The sequence below is a fragment of the Mytilus trossulus genome, chromosome 10, assembly GCF_036588685.1.
Source record: "Mytilus trossulus isolate FHL-02 chromosome 10, PNRI_Mtr1.1.1.hap1, whole genome shotgun sequence".
Lineage (NCBI taxonomy): Eukaryota > Metazoa > Mollusca > Bivalvia > Mytilida > Mytilidae > Mytilus > Mytilus trossulus.
In genome coordinates this window covers 43,243,485-43,269,287 of record NC_086382.1, presented here as the reverse complement: position 1 = coordinate 43,269,287, position 25,803 = coordinate 43,243,485, and the positions used below count along the sequence as shown (strand labels likewise).

Genomic DNA, 25,803 nt, shown 5'->3' with positions numbered 1-25,803 from the left:
TAGTACTGATTTTTGTTTAGGGCTAGCTGCAGCCGGCCTCGGGGTGCAATATTTTTTTCGCTGTATTGAAGATTTATTGGTGGTTTTGGGCTGTATTCTGCCCTTTGTTCGGGTTGTTCTCTCTTTGGTACATTCCTCGTTTCCCTTCTCAATTGCATTCCTCACAACAAATAGACACCAGGTATGGATCTAAGAGTACTCGCAGTTAACTGTACATTATAGCTACATGTTATTTAACACGATATGTGTTTTCTTTTAATTCCCTTTCTTTCCGAATTTCAGACGTTGCCTTCTGGCCTTACGGTCATAAAACTTTCGAGTCAGTTTTTTGTACTCATATTCGAAAATCAACCAATCAAAATGCTGAATTTCATGTTTCGAGCATGATTTGTGTGCTCCGAGCGGCTGAGCAAAGTCTTATGACTTCAACCCCTGGACTCAAAGCAATCATCAATCAACGAATTAATTGTCAAACATGTAATTTTCCAAGCAGGTGATTATTTGATGAGGTTATATTATCAAATAATCACATTAGATGTAAGTTTCATTGTAATACGTTATTCTGATTGGCTAACATGTTATTCCGTAAACAATTGCATCAGACAATAACATTTATCATGCATGATGACACGAGGTCCCACAAAAAAGTGCACAGGTGAATTAAATAAAACTGGATAAAAATCGTGTTGTCATGATTTTAGCTAAAAAAATGTAATTATAAGTATTGAATACTTCTTTTTGAAACTTTATAGGGTTGTAAAAGCGTTGACCGTCCGTACATTTTTAGAATGAAGCGCTTCCGCGCTTCATACAAAATGTACTTCGGTCAACGCTTTTACCACCCAATAAATTTACAAAAAGAAGCATTCAATTCTTAAATGCATTTTCTCACCCCAACAGAAAACAGGAATTACTTTTTACATTGTTTTCTACAGAATATTGAATTCCATAATTACACTCAAAGAGGTTATTTTAAAAGTACAATACAAAATTGAAGAAAAAAATGAGTTATTTGAATACATTAATTTTTTAGTTTTTGATTATTTTTTTATGAATAAAAGTTCGTCTAAACTTTAACTTTCTTTCTGCTTACGACCAATATATTTAGACAAAAGACTGAAAAGCTAATGCTTTATTTCTTAATAAATAAATATCCATATTAGGAATAAGAAGATTTTTAATAAATATAATAGATTTATGTATATCATGTATAAAATTACCTACCTGTAAGAACTAAATTTAGAATTAAGGTAAAAATGGATCAGTAAAAATAGATTTAAGATCCGAATGTGACTATTCGAATAAGGTACAATGTACATGTATAACCTTTTATGTCTAAAATGTAAACAGTTTGCCATATATGGGATCTCTCAGAGAAGTAATTAAAGAGATGACACAGCCAATATAGTATAAAATGAGCAACCTGATGATAGATTGGCATATGTAAAATTTGAAGGCTTAAAAACTGCGTAACTTAAAAAGAAGGAAGGTTAGTACATTTACACTCATAATTATTCAATATTTCTTTCTTCTTGTATAGTAAAGTTGGAAATCCAATGTTCCTGCATTCGTTGAATTTGACTTCTTGCTTTGAAAATATATACATTCATGTAATTGTAATTGTCTAATTTGCTGTTTACTATGGATCACTATATACATATAGAATTTTATATGTCAGTATCTTGGTGTTGGTTTATTCATTCTTTTAGTATATACATTGAACATGTATAGTAGCTGTAAAAAAAACCCGGTAATAGACATTTTAACCCAAATAATAATGAAAGAGGTGCAATATACAAATACGTATGAATTTTATTTTTACGTTATATTTCTGTGTTTCAGGTACCTTATAATCAACACAATGCCGTTCAACGTATATGATGATGAAATTGCAGCAGTTGTCATTGACAACGGATCGGGAATGGTTAAAGCTGGTTTTGCCGGAGATGATGCACCACGAGCAGTTTTTCCCGCCATAACTGGTCGCCCTAGATACCAGGTAAGTTTTCGTAATTTATTCATTGTAGAGAATATTATTATCATTATCTATCATTTTCTTTTCGTTTCAAAACTGGCTGTATGACCCTCAAAATAAAACCGAGTTGAAACTGGAGAGTGAAATTTTAAATAAAAACGTTTTCTTATGAAAAATATTGCATAACCATATAAACAAATATATACTAGTATACATGTATATCAGAGGCACATGTCAACTGATTTATTCGTAAATTATCCTTCTTGCGAAAACTGAAAGGTCAAGACATCCTGACCCCTTTCTCAAAGACTTTGGTATTTATTTACCTTTGTACTTTGAACACACATGTCTAAAATTGAGTAATGGTTGTCTTTATGTCACTGGTTCATAAAATAATCGATTTCAAATATTTTTGATTAAGTTTATGGATTATAAAAATATGTCACATGAACTTCTTTTATTTCTATAGTCGGTGATGGTTGGAATGGGATCTAAAGACAGTTATGTTGGAGATGAAGCACAGAGTAAACGAGGAATGTTAACATTAAAATATCCTATAGAACATGGAATAGTCACAAATTGGGACGATATGGAGAAAATATGGCATCATACCTTTTATAATGAACTCAGAGTGGCTCCAGAGGAACACCCTGTTATGTTGACAGAAGCTCCACTTAATCCAAAAGCAAATAGGGAACGTATGACGCAGGTAAAGCAAACATTATAATCATTGTGCAGTTATATAAATAAATGCATATTAGTTTTAAGTCACATGTTTAATATCAAAGTACGTTAACCTTCTTAATATTAAAATGATACATTTTCCACTGAACGTTAATCAACCAACAATCAATCAAAAGTGTATTAAGAAGGAATAACACGTTTTCAAACTTTACTCATTAGGGAACTTTTACAATCGGATACGAAAAGTATTGATATATTTTGTTAACAAACGTTTATCTTTACGAGGTCAGGAGGATGGAAAATATATACATTGTGTCAAAGTCAACAGCGAAAATGTGATGTGTGCCCTTCGTATATCATTTTTTTCACTTTATCAAAGTTTGGTATAAAACATCAATAACACAAATATCACTACAACAAATTTAACTTTTTTTTTCAGATAATGTTTGAGACATTCAATAGTCCAGCTTTTTATGTCAACATCCAGGCAGTTCTGTCTCTATACGGTGCTGGACGAACAACTGGTATTGTACTCGACGCTGGTGACGGTGTGTCTCATGTAGTGCCTATCTATGAAGGTATGTATTGCATATATTGGGCAAACTATAGGAGGCGTTTGTAGTTTTTACGTTGTAATGTTTCTATTTGTATCATTAATGGCAAATTTTCGTTTGATCTTCCAGTCAGTTATTATACCTTAGTCATTTTTAGAGGAGTATGTTAACTGAATGATGTTTTAGTAATTACACACTATTGCGCAAAGAATGGGAGGAGCTTAAACCAGTGAATTAACCTCCATCTTTTTTTTTTTTTTTTTTTATATATTTCCAATAATACACATGATCTATATAATTGTCTGCGTATGTATATTACACTTTTCTTTCTCTTACAATATACATTATCATTTGTTTTCAATGAGAAAAAAAAAATAATTCTTTTTAAACAACGAAATGTGGATGTTACAAGTTGCATTCTACATTTTTGTACATTCACTATTACAGTAGTGTTAGTCTATCTATTCGTAATCTGATCTTCTATATTTTTACGTTTAACTTACAAAAATACTTTTTTTTAGGATACGCACTTCCACACGCAATCAAACGTCTTGATCTCGCAGGACGAGATTTAACAGCATACTTACAACGTATTCTTCACGAAAGAGGTTATAACTTCGTCACCACAGCTGAGAGCGAGCTTGTAAGAGATATCAAAGAGAAAATGTGTTATACCGCACTTGATTTTGAACAGGAATTGGATGCTTCTTCTAAATCAACTGCTATTGAGAAATCCTATGAACTACCTGATGGAACCCTAATCACCATTGGGAATGAACGTTTCCGTTGTCCAGAAGTTATGTTTCAGCCAGCATTTACTGGTAAGTTCCTTTACTTGGCACCTACTATTGTATCATATTTAAAAGATATAAATCAAAGATTTTGATTGCAATTAATATTTGTTTCACTGGGTGAGTAGGGTCCTACTAAAATGCGCCCGGGAGCGCCCGGGTGAAGAAAAAGCGCCCGGGGAAAAGAAAAAGCGCCCGGAGAAGAAAATATAGCGCCCGGGGAACAGAAAAAGCGCCCGGGAAAAATATATTAGAAATTTTATTGGCATGAGACAACTTTGTTAAGTAATGAACATTGATTTATTTTTATTTTAGAAAAGTAATTTGCAAATTCAGATAATTAACATTTGTAATAAAGCAAAAAAACAAGTATGAATATTTCAATTTTAACAATAATATATGAATACTATTTCGAAAGACTGATAATAATGGATCACAGTTTATGCGCAAGATTTATAAAATGAAAGTTACCAAAAGACATGTCTTCATAAACGATATCAAAACGAAAAATGTATAAGACAACTCAGCTTTCACAGATAAACATTTATTTAATCAAAATTCAAGTCTAAGCCTTAAACCCTGATAAGCATAGCCATTGCAACAGTTTTAGTTTTATAAAAAAGATATACTAAATCTATCTCAGCATCTGTATAAAAAAGTGTTTGAATAACAAAATACACTTTTTGATCGAGGACAATGTCTTTCGTGATTCTTCTATATACTCTTATTTATATTTATTTACTAAACTCATATACAATTTTGAAATCTAAAATGTAAAAGTGCAACAATGCTTTAGATGTAGCATCGTACATATCCCCTTTATAGTAAGTACAAAACGAGCAATGTTTAGTTATTTTTTGAGAAAAAAAAAATTGTTATAAAATATTTTTATTTTCTTCTCCCGGGCGCTAATTGTCTTCTCCGGGCGCTAATTTTCGTTCTCCGGGCGCTTTTTCTGTTCCCGGGCGCTCCCGGGCGCTTTTTAGTAGGACCGGTTTCACTTGCGTCTTGTTAATTCAATGAACGAATCCGCGAAAAAATAGTACAGACATTGTTTGTTTTTATATTTGACAAAGAAAATAAAAAAAATAATAATTAAGAACGCTTGTAACATCGTCATATACATGTGTAAGTATGCAGTTGCAGTGTAAATAAATTTAAATAAACTTCGTTTATTTTAACCCACTGGCTGTCAATATTTTAGGTTTCAGCGTTCTCGGTGAATGTTATAACACGAAACAGCTCTTCGGATTAACCAAATTCATAATTTGTAAAATCAGTTGTTACAGAAGACAGAACAACATGAGTTCTTTGTTACAGCAAAATTTAAAAACAAAATATTATTAAAAAAATCACTTTTTTATTGCAGGCATGGAGTCATGTGGAATCCATGAAATGATACACAATTCAATCATGATGTCTGACATCGACATTAGAAAAGATTTATACAACAATATTGTCTTGTCAGGAGGGACCACTATGTTTCCAGGTATTGCTGATCGTTTAAAGAGGGAAATGAATGCTATAGTTCCAAATTCAATGAAAACAAGAATCATTGCTGCACCCGAACGAAAGTATTCCGTGTGGATTGGAGGTTCTATACTTGGTTCATTATCCACATTCCAACAGATGTGGATATCGAAGATGGAATACGAAGAATGTGGTCCAAGTATTGTCCACAGAAAATGCTTTTAAATGCATTTTCAGCTTGTCATGATTAATAACGTAACGGGTGCTGCCTCCATAGATGTGTATTTCATTACATTTGTAACTCAGCAAACAAACCATTGCCATTTTATATTATTTATAGTTTTTGTTAAACATTATGTTACGTTAAGATTTGTAAAATGAAGCCATGTTTCATGTGTATAATCATTTTATGTTGTTAAGTTTATTAAATAAAATAGAAATACTTGAACAAATTTTTCATATGTAAGAAGATGTTGTGTGAGTGTCAATGAGATACCACTCAAGTCACAATTAGTAAAAGTAAAAGAATATATGTCAAAGTACGGTCTTCAACACGGACCCTTGTCTCACATCAAACAAGCTAAAATGGGCCCCCAAAAATGACTAGTGTAAAACCATTCAAACGGGAATACCAACAGTCTTATCTATATGAAAAATGAGAAACAAAAACCACTTATGAATCACCTCAATAAATGACAACCACTGAAAATCAGGTTCCTGACTTAGGACAGGTGCAAACAAAACAAATGCACTGGGTTTAAACGTTTAAATATAAAGGTACCAACTTTCACCCTTACCTGAATCATTGGTGTAACATCAACACATATATAAAAAAACCCACTACAAAACATCCATTGAAATGTCTTACCTCATTAAAAGACATATCAACACAAACCAATAACTATACACTGAACGAATAAATTTGATCTATGACGCAATATAAAAACAAAATCAATAAAATAGGGGTGAAACATCAAATCATGTTTGATCCTAGAATATCCATCAACGAATGAGTATCTGTGTTTTGTTTCTTTTGTTGTTATTGAGAACCAAATCCTGATGAATGTCATAAAATTGTTCCCGAATATTGCAAAACCGTGGAGTTTCATCTGGGGTTGGTTTTTTTTTTTAACTTGTATTGTTTTTGACAAGTGGTGTCTATATGTTGTGGGATTTTCTAACTTCCGGAGCAGCTGAGAATAACCCGTGTTTTTGGTGCAGTTTGTGGTTCTCAGTCTGTAGTTTAAACTTTTCTATGCTGTTTTTTGTGTACTGTTGTTTGCTAGTTTGTTTTATCGTTTTGCGTTGTAACTTTTGCCTCTCTTATTTACCTTTATGGCATTAAGACAATTTTACGTGAAATTGTTCACATGAGTTGCACGTACCAGCTCGTTTAAGGTAAACAATCATACCTTTTCCCTGAATATTAAAATTAAGCTTTGTAGTTGGGTTTACAAAAAATACTGATCTGAAACAATATGAAATAATCATAACCTACCAGATTAGGGGAAGGTTGAGCGCTCACAAAAGTAATTAACCCCGTTGTATTTTTATGAGCCTGTCCGATACATGTCAGGAGCCTGTAGGTCAGTGGACTGGTTGTCGTTGGTTTATGTATTTCAAGAGCGTTTCCGCTTTGAGGATTTTCCCGCTGTGTTGATTGATTGATTGTATATTGCTTAACGTCCAGTTGATAATATTTCATGCATGTTCTGGACGATTAAGTCGAAGACCCATAATGATTGTTGGAATTAGTCCGTTTTCTTCACTTTGGTCAGGTTGTTGTCTCTTTGACACATTCGCCATTTTCATTCTCAATTTGATGTAAAAAAAATATTTGTAATGAATCTGGTCGTTAATTTTCTAAATTGAATGAATCTGTATTTATCATGTCGGGGCATTTTTAGCCGACTATACGGTATAGGGTTTTCTCTTTGTCAAAGACCGTGTGGTTGTCTACAATAATTGCTTACATCCGGGTTTTTTTAATCATAGTGGAAGTTGTCTCATTGGCAATCATCTCGTTAATGTTTGTGTTTAGAATTTCACTTTCGTTTTAACCAAGGCACTGTGTTTGTTTGACAGAAAACAATGCACATCAGATGTTGGAATATTGAGGGTAATTAAAGATCTTAAATAATTATAACCATGTGTTAATGAATGTCAGAAGAATTATAGAAATATTGTCCTTTTGAAATACTCATACACAAAAATAAATGTGAAAAACGGACACTCCGCCACATTATGTATGTCCCTGTTTCAAGTCAGGAGTCATGAGTCTGTTATTCAGTGTATGTAGTTTGTTGTTGTGTATTATATTTGTTTTGCGGTCATTTTTTGTACATAATCAGACCGGTAAGTTTTCTCGTTTAAATTGTTTTACATTTGTTATTTAAGGCCCTTACATGTATAGCTGACTATGCGGAATGTGGTTTAATCATTGTCAAAGACCGTGTGGTGACCATGCATTAGTTGTTTATTCCTGTTTCATTTTGTCTCTTCCGGAGAGTTGTCATATTTGCAATCTTACCACATCTTCTTATATTTATAAATACAGTCATGTATTAAACGCAGTTCCTAGTATATACATTTAATTCAAAAACACCATCCGTCGTATATAAGCATCAAAACAAAACTGCGGCAATTTTATATGTAATAATAAAAAAAAGGATGCAGTATTATTGCCAATGACTAGAGACAACTCTCCACCAGAGTCCAAATGGCATAAAAGTTAACACGCACTGACTTCACCAATACGAAAAACCCATACCACTTTCTTAGATATAAAAGGCTCCAAATAAAAAAAGAAGTTAGACAAATGCAAAATCGATAAATTGTGAAAACATGCAAACGCAATACTGTCATATTTTGCAATACTTTGCTAATGCGCAAGCATGTGATATTGTGCATTACTGTACAATAGATTTTGTGCAACGAAGTTGTCGGTGCCATATAGTTTTACATGTACCCTTGTCCGTAATTCCGTAATTCCGTCATTCTGTCATTCCGTCATTCCGCAACAAACAATTATACAGAGTTTTTTCAGATAATGAGCTGATTTTTGGTATGTAAGTTAACCATAATGCCTTACAGATCAAGTTTAAGTTTCATTCCGCTCGGCCAATTTTTGCCGAAATTACAGGCTTTTGACTTCGATAAATTGTTAAAAAACACAGTTATATGGGCTTTTTTTCCAAACTCTTTAAGATATTGGGATGAACTTTGATATGTGAGTTACTCATGATGAGTTACAGATCAATTTTAAGATTCATTCCGTTAAGCTAATATTTGCTTTTATGTATGAATCAGAAATTTCAAAAAGAAAAATGAAAAACTTAAAGGGAAAAAACAAAAATTGTGTACACCCCCAAAATCTTTTGTTGACCCCCCCCCCCCCTCGGAGTAATTACCTCAAAACTTGTTCCCTGCCGCATCCTTTAGTGGTATGGTACCTTGCAGTACAGTTGACTTTAGATAATATCGTTTCTCATGTTTTAGGTATACTATATTTTTATTCTTGGCTTTCAATTTTTTTACTTTGAGGGTTCCTGGCGATGGAAAAATCCAGAAATAGCGCTTCCAATACATGCACGAATGTTATTTTTGTATAAAAACATTATTATTATGATATATATTAATATAATATGTTTAGTAGGTATTTTCAGCATTTCAAGGTTAAGACAGTTTCTAACAAATTAAATTCAATTTAATCCATGATCATAACGCTGTTTTTTTCTACGCATATATATATGTTCAATATTCACGCTGATTTAATACTTCTTGTAATGTTTACATTTATTCATAGTAACTCGGTTTTAAAGGAACTTTTCCGGATGAAATTTTCCAAACATGGGATCTAGAATATCCGTAGTCTGGAAAGTTTTACAAAATACAGAATTGTAACAACTTTAAATAAGTATTGATTTTTACTGACTGACAGCTTTGTTGTTAAACATTAATATGATTGATCATACAATTATTTCAATCAGAGTTAAAAATAGATATTTATTTTTTAGATACATTGTATGAGTTGTTGGACTAATCGGATGTTGGACAATTAATTGCGTGTAATTAAATGATATAGTTCTGGAATTTAAAGATCGAAAATTTTCATGACCTCTGTGTTAATGCATAAGTCTAACGAATTGTTGAAACCTTAACCTTTTGACATACATAAAAATAAATGTGAATGATGGACAATAAAATAACTGCAAGGTCTCGTAGATCATTACTTAGTGTTTTCTTCTTTTGGTGTGGTTGTGGGGATGTATTGGTATCCTGTCACGTCCGCTCTGTGTTTTTTTAGATGTATTTCTGTTGTGTATCCAGCTATTGAGTTAAGCCCTTTTTATCTGATTTTTTTCTCTTATATTGCACTGCTTTACCGCTGTCCAAAGTTAGGACAGGGTTGGTGCCTTCAAATTCAATAAACAAGTCAGAAGCCTGTAATTCAGTGGTTGTCGTGTTGCGATGTCTATGTACCATATTTGTTTTCTGATTATTTTATTTTATTGAACTTGAATTGATTCACATTTGTCATTTTAGGGCCTGACTATTCGGAATATGTTTTACTCATTGTTGAAGACCGTGTGTAACATAAAATATCGTCTGTTGGACAAAATTTCATATAAAATATTGTCTTAAGACACCATTTCATAATGAAATATTGTCAAGGACAGTATTTCATTATGAAATATTGTGCTTCTCCATGAAATTTTGTCACCGCCTTAAAGACAATATTTCAATATGAAATTCTGTCAATGACAATATATCATTATGAAAACGTGTTTGCTAACAATATTTTATATTAAATTTTGTCAACAGCATAATACTAATTTTCCCTATAGAATACTATCCATAATACAAATTATTGTTCAAATTAATACAAGTTATATAACATGTACACAAACATGAAGCATGCAGATTTTTGAATAATAATAAAAAAATATTTTGTAATTTGGTTATTAATATATATATTTATATAGATACATCACTCTTTATAATTTGTCTTTATGAATCACAAGTCTTTTCATAATTTGATTTGATTTCTTATCAACACTTTTGAAATAAATTTCATTGTTCTGACGTTAAGCACGTTATTGCGTCAATGCCGTGAAATGCGACAGATCAATTTGATAAATAGCTCTTCTATGAAAACTAAATAGTTCAGCTTTATGAAATTTATATCCATAGATTAGGCAGGTAATACTGTTTCCAAAAATAAAAATAAAATATTCTTTAACTTTCAAAATAGTTTCAAATAATGATACAAATATTACCAAAACGTCAAAAATATGCGTGTCAGACGTAACAAATTATTTGCAAAATAACTTTTGTGGGAATTTTTGTGGTCTAATAAAAAGTTTAAAATCCGCGAAAATTCGCATGAATGATAAATGTCTAATATAATTTATGACGCCATTGCTGTTTTTTGTGTTGATCGAACGGTAAAAGCTGATTTTTTCAAAAATGAATAATTCTCGCCATGGTCAGGTTTCTGAAAATGGTAAGTTATCAAAATTTATCGCTTTTTAAAATATCAGATGATATAAAATTTTGTTTTTATAAATTATTCCTACAAATGTGCTTAGGTAGACCATTTTAAATCCGGAATTTTACAGCACTCGCACCACAAATAAAAACGCATTGGCTTCGGGAAAGTGTCTTGCAAGATTGTCCAATGTCGAATTTTGCCGCTTTTTACAAAAACACTGTCAGTTTCAACGTCATTATATTAAATATTCAATTTGTAGCATATACAACAGTGCTTTTTCGTAATTGTGCTTTCACCCCACAATACGATAACATACTTTTTGATAAGCTGTTATGTCGAAATGACTTCGTTTTTTAACAAATCAAATGTCTTGCAAGATTGTCCACTGAGCAATTTTCTTACGTTTTGAACGTTTTCGATTCGGGACGCTGTACATATATGTGTTTCAAATCATTTCTAAAAGTTTGTTCTTTATTTTGGTGTTAAACACCACTACATGTATAAGCGACATTTGTTGTATTTTATTGACCTGTCATCAAAGGTAGGAGAAGCCGGACATCAGGCTACATTAAGTTAAAATAGTTGCAATATTAACTGTCGATTAGGATCGGAGTCGAACAAATCTCGTCACGAGCGTATCTTAAAATTACCATGCTTTTTATCACTTTATATGAACTCATTAGGCCAATCCTCCTCCTAGGCCATCGAATTTGAAAGCAGTTTGTATTATCATATGATATATGAACGATATTTCATTGTTTTTAAATAACAAGTACGGTTCGATTTCATGTTTTAAGATCAGAGGACAAAACAAAATAATCAAATTACAAATTTCGAAAATAGATAGAATCATAGAAACCACGATAAGAACTGCAATATATAAAAGTATTTATAATCAAATAAAAAATGAATAATTATCTAAAATAAAAAAAAAAAACATATGGTAATTTGTCAATAAATAGGTAAAATATTAATTACAGAACAGAAGAATTTCAAATCCGAGACAGAGAGAATTAAAAATTGTAAAGAGATAAAGAAACTATACAGAAAAGAGCAAAAAAATTAAAGTAACAATAAATATAAAGGAAAATACAAAACAAGCCGAATCAGAAGTTCTTTTGCTTGCGTATCTACCAGTAGCAAATATTTCATATATATTCAAGACTTTGACGTATCCATATCGATCAAACATGATTAGAAACAACCCAACAAAGTATACTCGATTACCGACGTAAAACGTCAAATTTTGACGTTACCAATTGGAACGCAATATCGTGCGTAACGTCTCTGTATACAAAAGGAATTAGACTTTCTTCTAATTACTTTCTTCTGATTTTCTGAAATTCCTTCCAGTAAACCTTTTAGACTGAGAAACTCAAAAAGTATTTAATACTCCTAGCCATCCATGATGACAAAACTAATTTTCTATTTATACCTGTATCTATGTATTATTATTTTCTTTTTTGTTATTGTCAATTGAAGAAAACACTTTAATGTTACCATCATGATACATATGATGATAACCTCCCCTTCATAAGACAAAATTATACGGTATTTAATACTTTCTTGTATCGTGCAATTCATAGTGCGTTAGATGCACAAATATATATGCCACAAATAAATCATCTTCAAACCGTTCTGGCTTTACTCTCTGATTTTTCACAATTTTTTATCGGAGGTGACCCCAGTAAAAAAATGTGAAGAAAACAAATCTGTTTTTTTGAGTAAATGCGGTTCTGTTAAAAAGGGACTGAAGATAATGCCCACTTTCTCCAATGATTCTTTATATATCATCAAGTACTGATTATATTGATACCAAAACCAATCCAATATTTAACTACTCCGGTGAATTTTGAACAACAGTTTTAAATGAAACCATTTTCGTATAAAAGTACATTTTTGAAACAGACTATAGCATTTCAAAATATGGAATATGTGTAAATATTTGTGTTTTGACATCGATAACTGTTTGTTAACTACAAAATGGCATGCTTATTTCATTCTTTTAGTTTGTTATTCGTGTGAACATTTCAATGTTCGAAGGAGACCATTTCCGTACATTTTCGCTGAATTTGGTAATTTCGATAACAGCACTTGGGTCGAGATTGTTATGTTTAAAAATCGATTTATATTCACAAACTCTAGACGTGTACTTGCTCTCTTCGAACAAATCAGCAGAACTTCAGAAAATGACATATTTGTTCCACAGTAAGTCAGAAGTCGAGCCCACCCTTGTTTCGAAGGTAAAACGCAATACCAATATGAAACAGACTATAGCTTAAAAACTAGATAATCAATATTTCATTTGTCACCAAAAAATACGGTTTCACATCAAATGTCAAGTAAAATGACTGTTTTGACACTTTTTGAGCACTATGATAAAGAAATGTCGATGCCGTATACGGTATTTAATACTTTCTTGTATCGTGCAATTCATATTGCGTTAGATGCACAAATATATATGCCACAAATAAATCATCTTCAAACCGTTCTGGCTTTACTCTCTGATTTTTCACAATTTTTTATCGGAGGTGACCCCAGTAAAAAAAATGTGAAGAAAAAAAATCTGTTTTTTTGAGTAAATGCGGTTCTGTTAAAAAGGGACTGAAGATAATGCCCACTTTCTCCAATGATTTTTTATATATCATCAAGTACTGATTATATTGATACCAAAACCAATCCAATATATAACTACTACGGTGAATTTCGAACAACAGTTTTAAATGAAACCATTTTCGTATAAAAGTACATTTTTGAAACAGACTATAGCATTTCAAAATATGGAATATGTGTAAATATTTGTGTTTTGACATCGATAACTGTTTGTTAACTACAAAATGGCATGCTTATTTCATTCTTTTAGTTTGTTTTTCGTGTGAACATTTCAATGTTCGAAGGAGACCATTTCCGTACATTTTCGCTGAATTTGGTAATTTCGATAACAGCACTTGGGTCGAGATTGTTATGTTTAAAAATCGATTTATATTCACAAACTCTAGACGTGTACTTGCTCTCTTCGAACAAATCAGCAGAACTTCAGAAAATGACATATTTGTTCCACAGTAAGTCAGAAGTCGAGCCCACCCTTGTTTCGAAGGTAAAACGCAATACCAATATGAAACAGACTATAGCTTAAAAACTAGATAATCAATATTTCATTTGTCACCAAAAAATACGGTTTCACATCAAATGTCAAGTAAAATGACTGTTTTGACACTTTTTGAGCACTATGATAAAGAAATGTCGATGCTGTATAGATTGAAATAAACAATTAATTTTCCCATAGGCGACAATGGTAGCCTTTTTCGAGATACAGACTTTAGAAAGTTGATTTTTTTAACGAAACCTTGCTAGAATCAAAGAAAAGTTATTAGGACAGTATTTTTTGGTCCAAAAAATATAGGTTCGCGTTGCTTTTCTTAGCGTATTTTGTACTTATCTCCCATGCCTATCAATTTTGTCCTTAAAAATACGTGTCTTGTCCTAGCGTTGAAAAGTCATCTCAGTGCCTTTAGGGCTACGGAATAATTTTTATTTTGCCTTTTATATAAAGCAAAGTGCACGAAGTCTCTAATAATAAAAAATAACGGGCGCACATATCGCCATACTCTTAATTCTGAATACCATGGTATGCTCATAAAATGGCTGCGCCCATAAAATCTAATGGTGTATTGTAACCTTCATAACAATCAGTCTATGAAATATTGTTTCAATATAAACAAATGATTACATTTGTACTTCCCTTTAGCAGGACAAAATTTCATACTCTTCATCTGTGAATTATTGTAATCAAACAGACCAAATTCCACTATGAAAATTTGTCAATCTCAAGACATTGTTTTATAGATGAGGACAGAATTTCATAGTACATAGTCATGATATATTGTCTTGTTGGACAATATTTCATAGGACATTATTTTGCTTTACACGTGCGGTTCCCTATGGCTTTTTATTTCTGTTCCATGTTGGTCTCTTGTGGAAGTTGTCTTATTGGCAATCGTACCACATCTTTTAATTTTATAAATAGTCATGTATTCGACGCAGTTTCTATATTTTTACAAAGACACCATTGTTATTTAAATTAAAAGTTCTTCGTTAATTAACCTCAAAATGAATTTTTATCATTTTTATAATAATAAAAAAAAATATGAGGTATGATTGAGTTATATAATGACTAGAGACAACATATATAGTCCGAATGACAAAACCATGATAAAAGTTAACAGCTGAATCGCACGGCCTTCAATAATAAGCAAAACTCACACCACTTAGTTAGATACAAATGGATTCGGAAAAAGAATGTAAAACTAACGCAAACATGAAACGCTTGGCGAAAGAGAAGCAAAACTCATCAAACTCGCGTTTTCAGCTTTTTGATTTGCGATGGAAAAATCCACAAATAGCGCTTCGAATGTGTAACGAAAAACATATCATGTTATAAATTATCTTAGTAGTATTCTCTGAGTCTGCCTCTTTTCAGAATTTCTGACACAGTCTATGTGTTATAGATTTATTTCATTCAATTATCCTTTTACGCAGTTATTCTACATATATAAATAATTTTAATATTTATTTTTGATTTGGTTGTTGTTATGTTTACATTCATTCATAGATACTCGGTTCCTGAGGAAAATTTCCAAATACGGAATGAGAATCTTCAATATCAGTAGTCTGGAAACTTTTACCTTATACAGAGTTATTGACCTACGGATTTGTTTACATAACAAACAATTTTCCAATCAGAGTTAAAAATAGATTACAGGTAGAAAAAAATTGTGAATCAAAACTAATGGGACATAACTCCTGTTTAAAAATAGTAATGACCTTTCTTCGAATATAAGTAAAGGTATATCCTTTTATGTCCAACAATAAGAACCTTTGCCCATATATGGAAATTATCAAAAACGATAGTCAGAAAAAAGAGTAAGCACAGTTTGGTATAAAATGAACAGTTATTCAGTAGATTGGCATAAAAAAATTCGAAGCATTCGTGTATATACAAATTGACGAGAAAACAAAATTGTAAGTACAATAAAGTTTATCATAATTTTGCTTCATAAACAAGTAGAAATATGTACATCTTTTCTCCAAATTAACTTTTATTGATAAGTTGATGTTTATATCTAACTGCGTTAGCTTGGAAGTCAAATTGAAGTGTAGTTTAATTTTATTTACTTCGATAGCTTACCCATTTTGAATATAATATATGAAATATGTACTTTAAAATTACCAATGTTCAATATTTTTACATTTTAGAACTTAAGAACCATGCCTTTCAATATAAATGACGAAGACATTGCCGGTGTTATTATTGACAACGGATCTGGAATGGTAAAAGCAGGTTTTGCTGGAGACGATGCACCTAGAGCAGTTTTTCCCGCCATAACTGGTCGTCCCAGATACCAGGTAAGATGATTTTTAATTAAAAAAAAAAAAAAGTATTTTAATTAACAAACGTTTTTGTCGGTTAATATGTTGTTATAGATATATAAAAAAGAGAGAAAATCAAATCACTAACTAAGTAAAAAAAATGGACTTCGACATGCTAGAAGATCAATTAATTAATTTATTCCTTTTGAAAAATATTTATTCAAATAGATCCATGAATATCGTGCCATGTAAATGCATACCGCAGTAGCATAACTTTAAGACAATATACATTCATACTTCATCATTTTCAGGGTGTAATGGTAGGGATGGGAAATAAGGACAGTTATGTTGGAGATGAAGCACAGAGTAAACGTGGAATGTTAACCTTAAAATATCCTATAGAACATGGAATCGTTACAAATTGGGACGATATGGAGAAAATCTGGCATCATACCTTTTATAACGAACTCAGAGTGGCTCCAGAGGAACACCCTGTTATGTTAACAGAGGCACCTCTAAATCCTAAAGCTAACAGGGAGCGTATGACTCAGGTATGAGAAATCTTTCGGGTGTTTTTTTTTGTTATTTTAGATTGAACCGAATTAACAATTAAACAGTTTGCAATAAGGCCGTGTCATACCATCGACTTCATTTTTATTCTTTATGAAAAAGGATTATGTACATATTTTTTTTAATGATAGTTTATACCAATTAAATATTTGATGAAAACACAAAAAAATAAAATTGTTATTTATAAACATTGCTTTATTTCCACTACATTAGATTAACCGGTATTAAATTATACAGGAGGATGTTGATAATATTCTGTTCATAGCTGCTAAGAATCTATATGTATGTAAAAGAGATTTTTAAAACCTTAAAAACCTTAAAAGACACTAATCAGTTATAAAAATACAACCCTTATATTTCAGATTATGTTCGAAACATTCAACAGTCCAGCTTTCTTCGTCCAAATTCAGGCCGTTTTATCTCTGTATGCCTCTGGAAGGACAACTGGAATAGTTCTAGATGCTGGCGACGGAGTATCACATGTTGTACCCATCTATGAAGGTATTGACAATATTTTTGGATTTCAATTCGACACGATTAAACAATTATGTGTTTGTCTTCATGTTAATCGTTTGTATAAAATATATGTAATATTTGTCGCTGTACATTTATCAAGCAATTAACTTAATTCACAATTAACATTAGGATTTTGATTACAAAAATGCAACAATAAATATTTTATCACTGAATTAGCAAATATAATAGAAGAGACAATGAATAAAATATCCTTTTTGAAAGGAGCCCGAGACCATAAAAAGATATGATAATGTCAAAGAAATGCCCATTAAAGATCCATCTGCAAACATAGATTGATTTACAAACTTTTTAATCATTTTTCAGGATATGCACTACCACATGCCATTAAGCGTCTTGATCTCGCAGGGCGAGATTTAACCGCTTATTTACAACGTATCCTCCACGAGAGAGGTTATAACTTTGTCACAACAGCTGAGAACGAAATTGTCCGCGACATTAAGGAAAAGATGTGTTATACAGCACTTGATTTCGAACAGGAACTTGATACCTCCTCCAAGTCATCCAATTTAGAGAAATCTTATGAATTACCGGATGGAGCTGTGATAACCGTTGGTAACGAGCGTTTCCGGTGTCCAGAAGTAATGTTCCAGCCATCATTTATTGGTAAGAAATTCAAATTCCTTTTGAAACAAAAATTCGCAAATTGTATATTCAATGACACTGACAATTATAAATATTTTCATGATAATAAAAATTAAATTCGAAATTTTTATTGCAAGGTATAATAATAATTGATCATGTGGTAAACTACTACGGTTCTTCTCGTTGCATTGTGCATTTTAACGTTTTGTATCAATTACTGAAATTCGTTATTCTTTATCTTTCATTATTTACTATTTCAATTTTGTATATTATATAGGTATGGAATCTTGTGGAGTCCATGAAATGGTCCATAACTCTGTAATGATGTCAGACATAGATATCAGACGAGAGTTGTACAACAATATCGTTCTGTCAGGAGGGTCTACAATGTTTCCTGGTAAGTTATTTTGTAGGAGGTTCTACAATGTTTTGTCAAATTACGTTGCTTCTTGTGCTCTCAAATCTTTTGATATGTTTGGTTGCCTAAATTGTAAATTCTATAGTATACCTGACTACTAGTATTTTGAAAAATGTTTTTGTTAAATTGTTTGAATTGGAGGTTATTATATTTTCCATTCCTCTTTAAGGCAAGGCTTAATGTAAGTTTCTATTATAAAACATGTTAATGTAGGTTATACTCAAATAGACAGCAATCCCACAACATAGAATAACAAACGCATATCTAGGGGCAACATATAGTTGTCAGTTTCATACTATGTCGAGCTCTTAATTGTTCTAAAATGAAAGAATTGTATGAGACCATAAACGATCTGGCATTAATTACAAATGCCCCACAGAACTAACATAAAGATTCTTCTTGCGACAACCTCCGATGAAGTTCCTGACTTTGAAAGACACATACACGTGTTGGGGGTTTACTCAAACTTATCATATTTTGATCAGTGCAATAAACGAATTAAATATCAATTGAAGAACATAAAATAATAATCAGGCACTGTTCTCTTTTCTCGAATCAGAAGTATAATATATTTCCACTAAGTATGACAAGTTATCTTGTACAAGATGTTAAGTATCAACATAACTTATTTCAGGTATTGCAGATCGTATGAAGAAGGAATTGGACGCAATAGTTCCTAGTTCTATGAAAACAAAAGTTATCGCACCACCAGAAAGAAAGTATTCCGTGTGGATTGGAGGTTCAATTCTTGGTTCATTATCATCATTCCAACAGATGTGGATATCAAAGATGGAGTACGAGGAATGTGGACCAAGCATCGTGCACCGGAAATGCTTTTAAATCAAATTACAAAACCTTGACTGGTCATTTTTTTCATGGACAACCAATTTGACACCCTTGTCTTTCATTTTACATAAAATTTCATTCAAACTTTGATATTTCATACGAGAACATTTAGTTATAGTGTTAGTGAAACTGCTCTTGCATTTACCTGTTTTAATCATGTTGTCATCATCTGAATCATGAATGTAGAGTGGGGTGCTCATTTTCGCCAAATCTTTCCATGCTTTCTAGTTTGTGTTCAGGTCTAAATGTTTTTGAAGTATACTGATATTTCTATATGAAGATATTAACTTCAAATGCAAAATATTCTTAAGCTTGAAAACGGGTTTGTTTGAAAAAAATCATCTGAAAAGTTAGATTAAAGGGTATTTGAAATTTCCGGATGTTTTGTCAATGGGGGACACATATTCGCCGTTTTTACACAGTCTATTTGAAACCAAATAACCGCAGCTTTTAACAATTTTTATCAAATCAATTGCATTATAGATGAATAGCAGACATTTCAAAGGTGTAAAGAATTCAAAATTAGGGCATTCAGTCAAATATTTACTTAGAAATACTTCTTTGTTTTTTATTCAGAAAATTGTCCGAAATTCGTTGTCCGTTTTTCGGTCATTTTCGGTAGGAGCCGTTATTTTGTCTTGAAGTTTAAAAAAATATCATATTTGTTATAAAAGTACAATTTACCAGTACATTTCTTCCATTTCAGCCATCCTTTGAAGTTTTTACACCTTAAAATCCTAAAATGGCGAAATTGTGTCCCCGGCGAAAATGAGCACCCCACTCTACAGATATTTTGTTTTCTAATATTAAGACAATTATTTCGAAACTAAACATGTTTTGAAAATTACAACAGTGGGTTTGTTATTGCATTTAATATTACATTAATAATTCATTATGTAGTTCATAGTAATATATGTCTTTTGTTATCATATCATATCATTATAATCATGAATAATAATATTGTGTTCTTTCATTTATTTTTATATTGTGACCGAATATTTGAACTGTATGTATATGTGAAATAAGCTGTTCACTAAAGTTATGTTTTGAAAATAAAATATATCAAAAGTTCTCTTAGTCTAAATATATCAATTTTCTTACTGATAACTTTTGCCGACACAGATGCGCGCGAAAGCACGGTGAACAAGTTCGCTAAAACCCTATGACTCTATTGGTATAATAAAGACAAATTTTTAGGCTATACCAGACTTGTGGATTAAGGAGGGATCGGGAAGCCCGGCCGTTCTGACATCAATGATGGAGCTACTTATATGGTTATTGAATAAATTTTGTACAATAATCCAACGTCTGCATTGTCTTTCTGTCCGCAGTTTGTTAAATTTTTGTCCAGATCGTGGGTCTAGATATTAGGGTAATTAATGTATTAATTTTTCAGTTTTACTTTCTCTAGTAAATGTTTGCAGATCTCTATGATAAAGTGGAAAATGCATGATTTCCGATAATACAACTCTTCACCACGAAGAGCTACGGACATAGACGCTTAAAACTCTCTTCACTTAGTCGCCCAATGTATATATTTCTAAATTTCTAATTGGAAACACTTAAGTTATACCCAATAACCCTTTAAATAATGATGTGCCGTGTCGGTTTAGGAAAGAGACAACAAACAGAACTTAAACTGCATAAACGATAAATGTTGGTGTACGTTATCATGGTTATAGTGACAGCAACTCAACGAAATAATAAAATTTAAAAAAAAATTAAGTAGGCGAATGTTGAAAGAGAGTTGTCTACACATATTGACAGTTGTCAATAAAGGCTTTGATTTTGTAAATATTGCCGGTATATTTAACGACCATTCTGTTAAAGAACAAATTCCTGGATATTTTGACAATACTGAGCTACCTCTTATTTGTTATGTTTTCAAGAAATCTACCCGGAAATTTGTGTTTAATTATAGGCAATTGTGTAAAGATGTTAATATCAGTGAAAATACACCTACTTCATGTAATTGCAGTGATTCCGAATATATTTATAGACCTATTTCCCATGTTATAACAGGAAATCTTAACATCGTTCAAGAACGAGAGTTTAAATCATTCCTCAGTAAAGGACCTAAATATCGTCCCCCGTCAATTATTCATTGGAATGAGTGTCGTAATATCATCCACGACTCACTGCATACTTACTATATGAAATGGATAAAACGGGAAAAAAGCTGGACTCTTTTTTTTAATTCAGTAATGAAGAACATTTTACTATTAATAATAACCACAATAAACCTATTTCTTGTATCAAACATAAACTAAAAGAACTAGCCAAGGAATTTGTTTTTGTCCCGGCCGATAAAGCTGCTAATAATATTATTATTGTTTGACGCAAATTTTACATTGAGGTTCTGAAAAAGGAAATCACCAATTCATCAACATTCCAACTGACTCCATTTTCAGAAAACGAAATCTGTAACAAACATTAACTTTTAGCCACCGCTTTACAAGCAGAGCCAAATACAATGAAAGTCCCAACTATATATTGGCTTCCAAAGCTACACAAAACCCCTTACAAATATAGATTCATTTCGTCTTCAAGCCATTGTTCAACTACTAAATTGTCTATTCTTCTTACCAGCACACTTGGTACAATTAAAAACCTGATAATAAATTGTTCAAAAAAGACCTTCGAAAATATTGAAATAAATTACTTTTGGAGTGTCAAGAACTCGTTGGAAGTACTTGATAAATTGCATACTTATATTGGTGATTTTCAATCTGTTCAAAGTTTTGATTTTTCTACCCTGTATACCACATTGCTTCACATTCTCATTAAGAAAAAAATCACACACCTAATTAAATGAGCATTAAAAAAATCAGAATGTGAATATATATGTTCAAACTCTTTTAGGTCATTTTTTAGTAGCAATAAACAAAAAAAACTATGTTAATTGGACATGCTTTGATACTATATATGCCCTTGAATTTTTACTAGATAACATTTTTGTTCGCTTTGGGGATTCCGTTTATCGTCAGATTATCGGAATTCCAATGGGGACTAACTGTGCACAACTTATTGCGGACCTGTTTTTGTATTGTTATAAGTTACAATTTATGACCAAAATGAGCAAAGACCCATCAAAACAACATCTGATAAACAAATTTAATAATACTTTTAGATATTTGGATGATATTTTGGCTCTCAATAATGACGACTTCAGTATGTATATTAATGAAATTTATCCTGTTGAACTTACTTTAGATAAAGCTAATACTAACAATGACCACTGCCCTTTTCTCGATCTTGATATCAATATCACTAATGGAAAGCTGAATACTAAAATTTATGATAAAAGGGATGATTTTTCATTTCCTATCGTTAATTATCCGTTTTTAGATGGTGACGTTCCCTTGTCACCATCTTACGGTGTTTATATATCTCAACTTGTACGATTCGCTCGTGTATGTAACAATGTTTTAGATTTTAACGAGAGAAATGTATGTGTATTACTGAAAAATCATTACACCAGGGTTTTCGATATCACAAACTAGTCAAAACATTTACTAAATTTTATCATCGGTATAAAGACATCCTTCGTAAATATAGCTCAACATGCAGACTTCTTTCACATCCAATTTTTTATGGAAATATTTTTTATAAAGCACAAAGGTGTCAGTATTCAACCCAGAAACTTACACAACCTTTGAATAGACTTATTAAGAAGGGATATAATTACGATACTGTTGTCAAGTCATTAAAGATTGCATATTTTGGCGTTAATATTGAGTCACTGATAAGGTCTTTGCATCAGAACTAAACACATTTATTCTAAAAGCAGTTGTTGGCATGACACGGGTTATGTTCTTCTCATATATGTTATGATGGTATGATACTAAACCCCTAACGAGAAGGATTTTGCCTGATGTTCATATGATGAAATAATAATCTTTCAGTCAGTTTAATTGAGGTCTGGAGCTGGCATGTCAGTTAACTGCTAGTAGTCTGTTGTTATTTATGTATTATTGTCATTTTGTTTATTTTTTTTTGTTACATCTTCTGACATCGGACTCGGACTTCTCTTGATCTGAATTTTAATGTGCGTATTGTTATGCGTTTACTTTTCTACATTGGTTAGAGGTATAGGGGGAGGGTTGAGATCTCACAAACATGTTTAACCCCGCCGCATTTTTGCGCCTGTCCCAAGTCAGGAGCCTCTGGCCTTTGTTAGTCTTGTATTATTTTAATTTTAGTTTCTTGTGTACAATTTGGAAATTAGTATGGCGTTCATTATCACTGGACTAGTATATATTTGTTTAGGGCCAGCTGAAGGACGCCACAGGGTGCGGGAATTTCTCGCTATATTGAAGACCTGTTGGTGACCTTCTGCTGTTGTTTTTTATTTGGTCGGGTTGTTGTCTCTTTGACACATTCCCCATTTCCATTCTCAATTTTATAAGATGTTCAAAAGTCAAAAATAGGGGTACAGCAAAGTGCAACCTATAATTAAGATTTTGTGTCTTTTGATGTTTAACAAAATATAGTGTTTTTATTCACAGTTATTAAAATAAACATAATTCGTAGCTGTGCCAAAGTCTGTTATATCATTTAAGACATTATATATTTTGTAAACAGCACATAGTGTTAATACTGTTAATAATGCACTTATACAATGTTGTATAAGTAATTGATGGTTTATTTAAATGAAATGAAAATATCCCCCCTGTTTTCTACAAGACGGACACGCTTTATCGGATTTTAACGTAATAGTTCACAAACTAACGGTTCGCAAAGATAACTTGTTACATGTACTTCACACAAAGCCCTTTTATTATGACTCTGAGCCGACCAGTCTTTCCGCTTACTCCTTGATGACGCGAGCTTGGCGGAGACACCGATGTTGTTACACAGTACTTCAAAATCAATTGATTATCATAACAGAACATCAAATTTCACTTGTGTTTTACTACGTTTTTGTATGCGTTAATTAACAGTATAGACTGTAGTGTAATATCTTGACATCCAAACTCAATGGTAGTCAAATGTGCAACTAACCATGAAACGTTGTGTAATGGGAAATTTTCAGTACACTTTAACTGAGAGACAAATTTGTAATAAAGTCTTCATTTTCTTTATTAGATATAACAATATAGCGTTGTTCTCTCCTAGATATAAGTATTCTTCGGGGGGTATCTTTTTTTTAATTTCATGTTGATGTTATCTGCGTACTATCCAATTATCTTCCTAGCGAGGTCAAAGTGTGAATAATTACAATTGAATGTTTTTTACAAGTACAAAAAAATAATGCAAATTTAAAGATAAAATATTAATTACAAGCATTATCTTGATTTTGAATAAACTCATCATAGTTATCAGAATTGTCATGGTGTATTTGCAAAAGACACGGGTTTCGTCTACAAGCGACTCATCAATGACGCTCGAATCGGAAAAGTTAACATAGCCAAATAAAGTAGAAAGTTGATAATTTTTGCATCAATTTTCAGATTCAGAAATTTTGTCACAATAACATCGTCTCTTACTTCATATCTTACATAATTTGACAAATAAATGAATAACAAATGTTCAAACAAAGCCATATTGGCAAAACTTTAATGTATGAATTTACAAGTTTGATAATTAAAAGTTTTCAAAATGTATAGAACTAGCTGCCTTTTTTCATAACTTCTAAGCAAGGGTGTTTTTGTCTTCAATACAAACTATTTCGTACTACTAAAAGCAACTCCTTCACAAAGGTTAAAATATCTGATAGGTGAGGGATTTCTTTTTTTTTCTTCTGAAAATTTGCTGAATAATTCTACTATTCCTGTGAATACTGAGTATTTGGTAGACAAAAAATATTCTTTGGATACAACAGACTATTTTTAGTTTTAAAGAAGTTGTGTTGTATCTCTCTATATATATAGCTTGTATTGTTATATTGCTGTCACAAAAACGTACAGTTTTGTTTTACAGCTTACTTGAGGGTTTTCCACAATTCAAACACAACCTAACAACAATGTTCATCAATGATCCATGAGTTTCAATGACATTGAAGAGTACATATATATATTAAGCACTTATTGTCTCTTCGTCACATCCCCCATTTGCATTCTCAATTAAAAAATTTCTTTTTTACAATTATACATAATAATAAAAATGCATATACTATGAATTGACTTTACATACAGAGATTTAGTCACACTATATACAGTCATAATTATTCACAACCCATGCTTTTTTCAGTCTTTAAGAAATATTTAGAAATCTTTGTATTTGAGTTAGCTTCATAGCAATCTCTGAAGATAATTAACAAGATTCGGTGAAAATCTATACGCTCTTTTTTCCACCCGATATAGTAAGTATATTACTACTAACACAACTCTACTCAGCACAGTATTTTTCCATTCCTATAATAATCTAAATATAATTATTAGGATTTTCCCGTTTAAATGAGATGACTACAAAATCTATTTATAAATAACTGCGTTACGAATGGAGAAGATTGATACAAATATTCCATACCATCCAGGATGTATGGAAAAACATTTCTTTATTAAATAAAT

The 25,803-nt window shown here is 31.7% G+C and overlaps 1 protein-coding gene across 1 annotated transcript; it reads left to right on the top strand.

The window, feature by feature from the left end:
- The first annotated feature begins 1,249 nt into the window (after positions 1–1,249).
- Positions 1,250–20,154, top strand: LOC134687403 (uncharacterized). Its single transcript, XM_063547665.1, has 10 exons — positions 1,250–1,489; positions 1,843–1,999; positions 2,445–2,684; positions 3,099–3,237; positions 3,735–4,034; positions 5,374–5,436; positions 17,296–17,409; positions 17,749–18,048; positions 18,305–18,424; positions 19,080–20,154. The coding sequence occupies exons 2-10, from the start codon at positions 1,862–1,864 to the stop codon at positions 19,283–19,285; spliced, it is 1,620 nt and encodes a 539-aa protein (XP_063403735.1). The 5' UTR covers positions 1,250–1,489; positions 1,843–1,861; the 3' UTR covers positions 19,286–20,154.
- Positions 20,155–25,803: the final 5,649 nt, after the last annotated feature.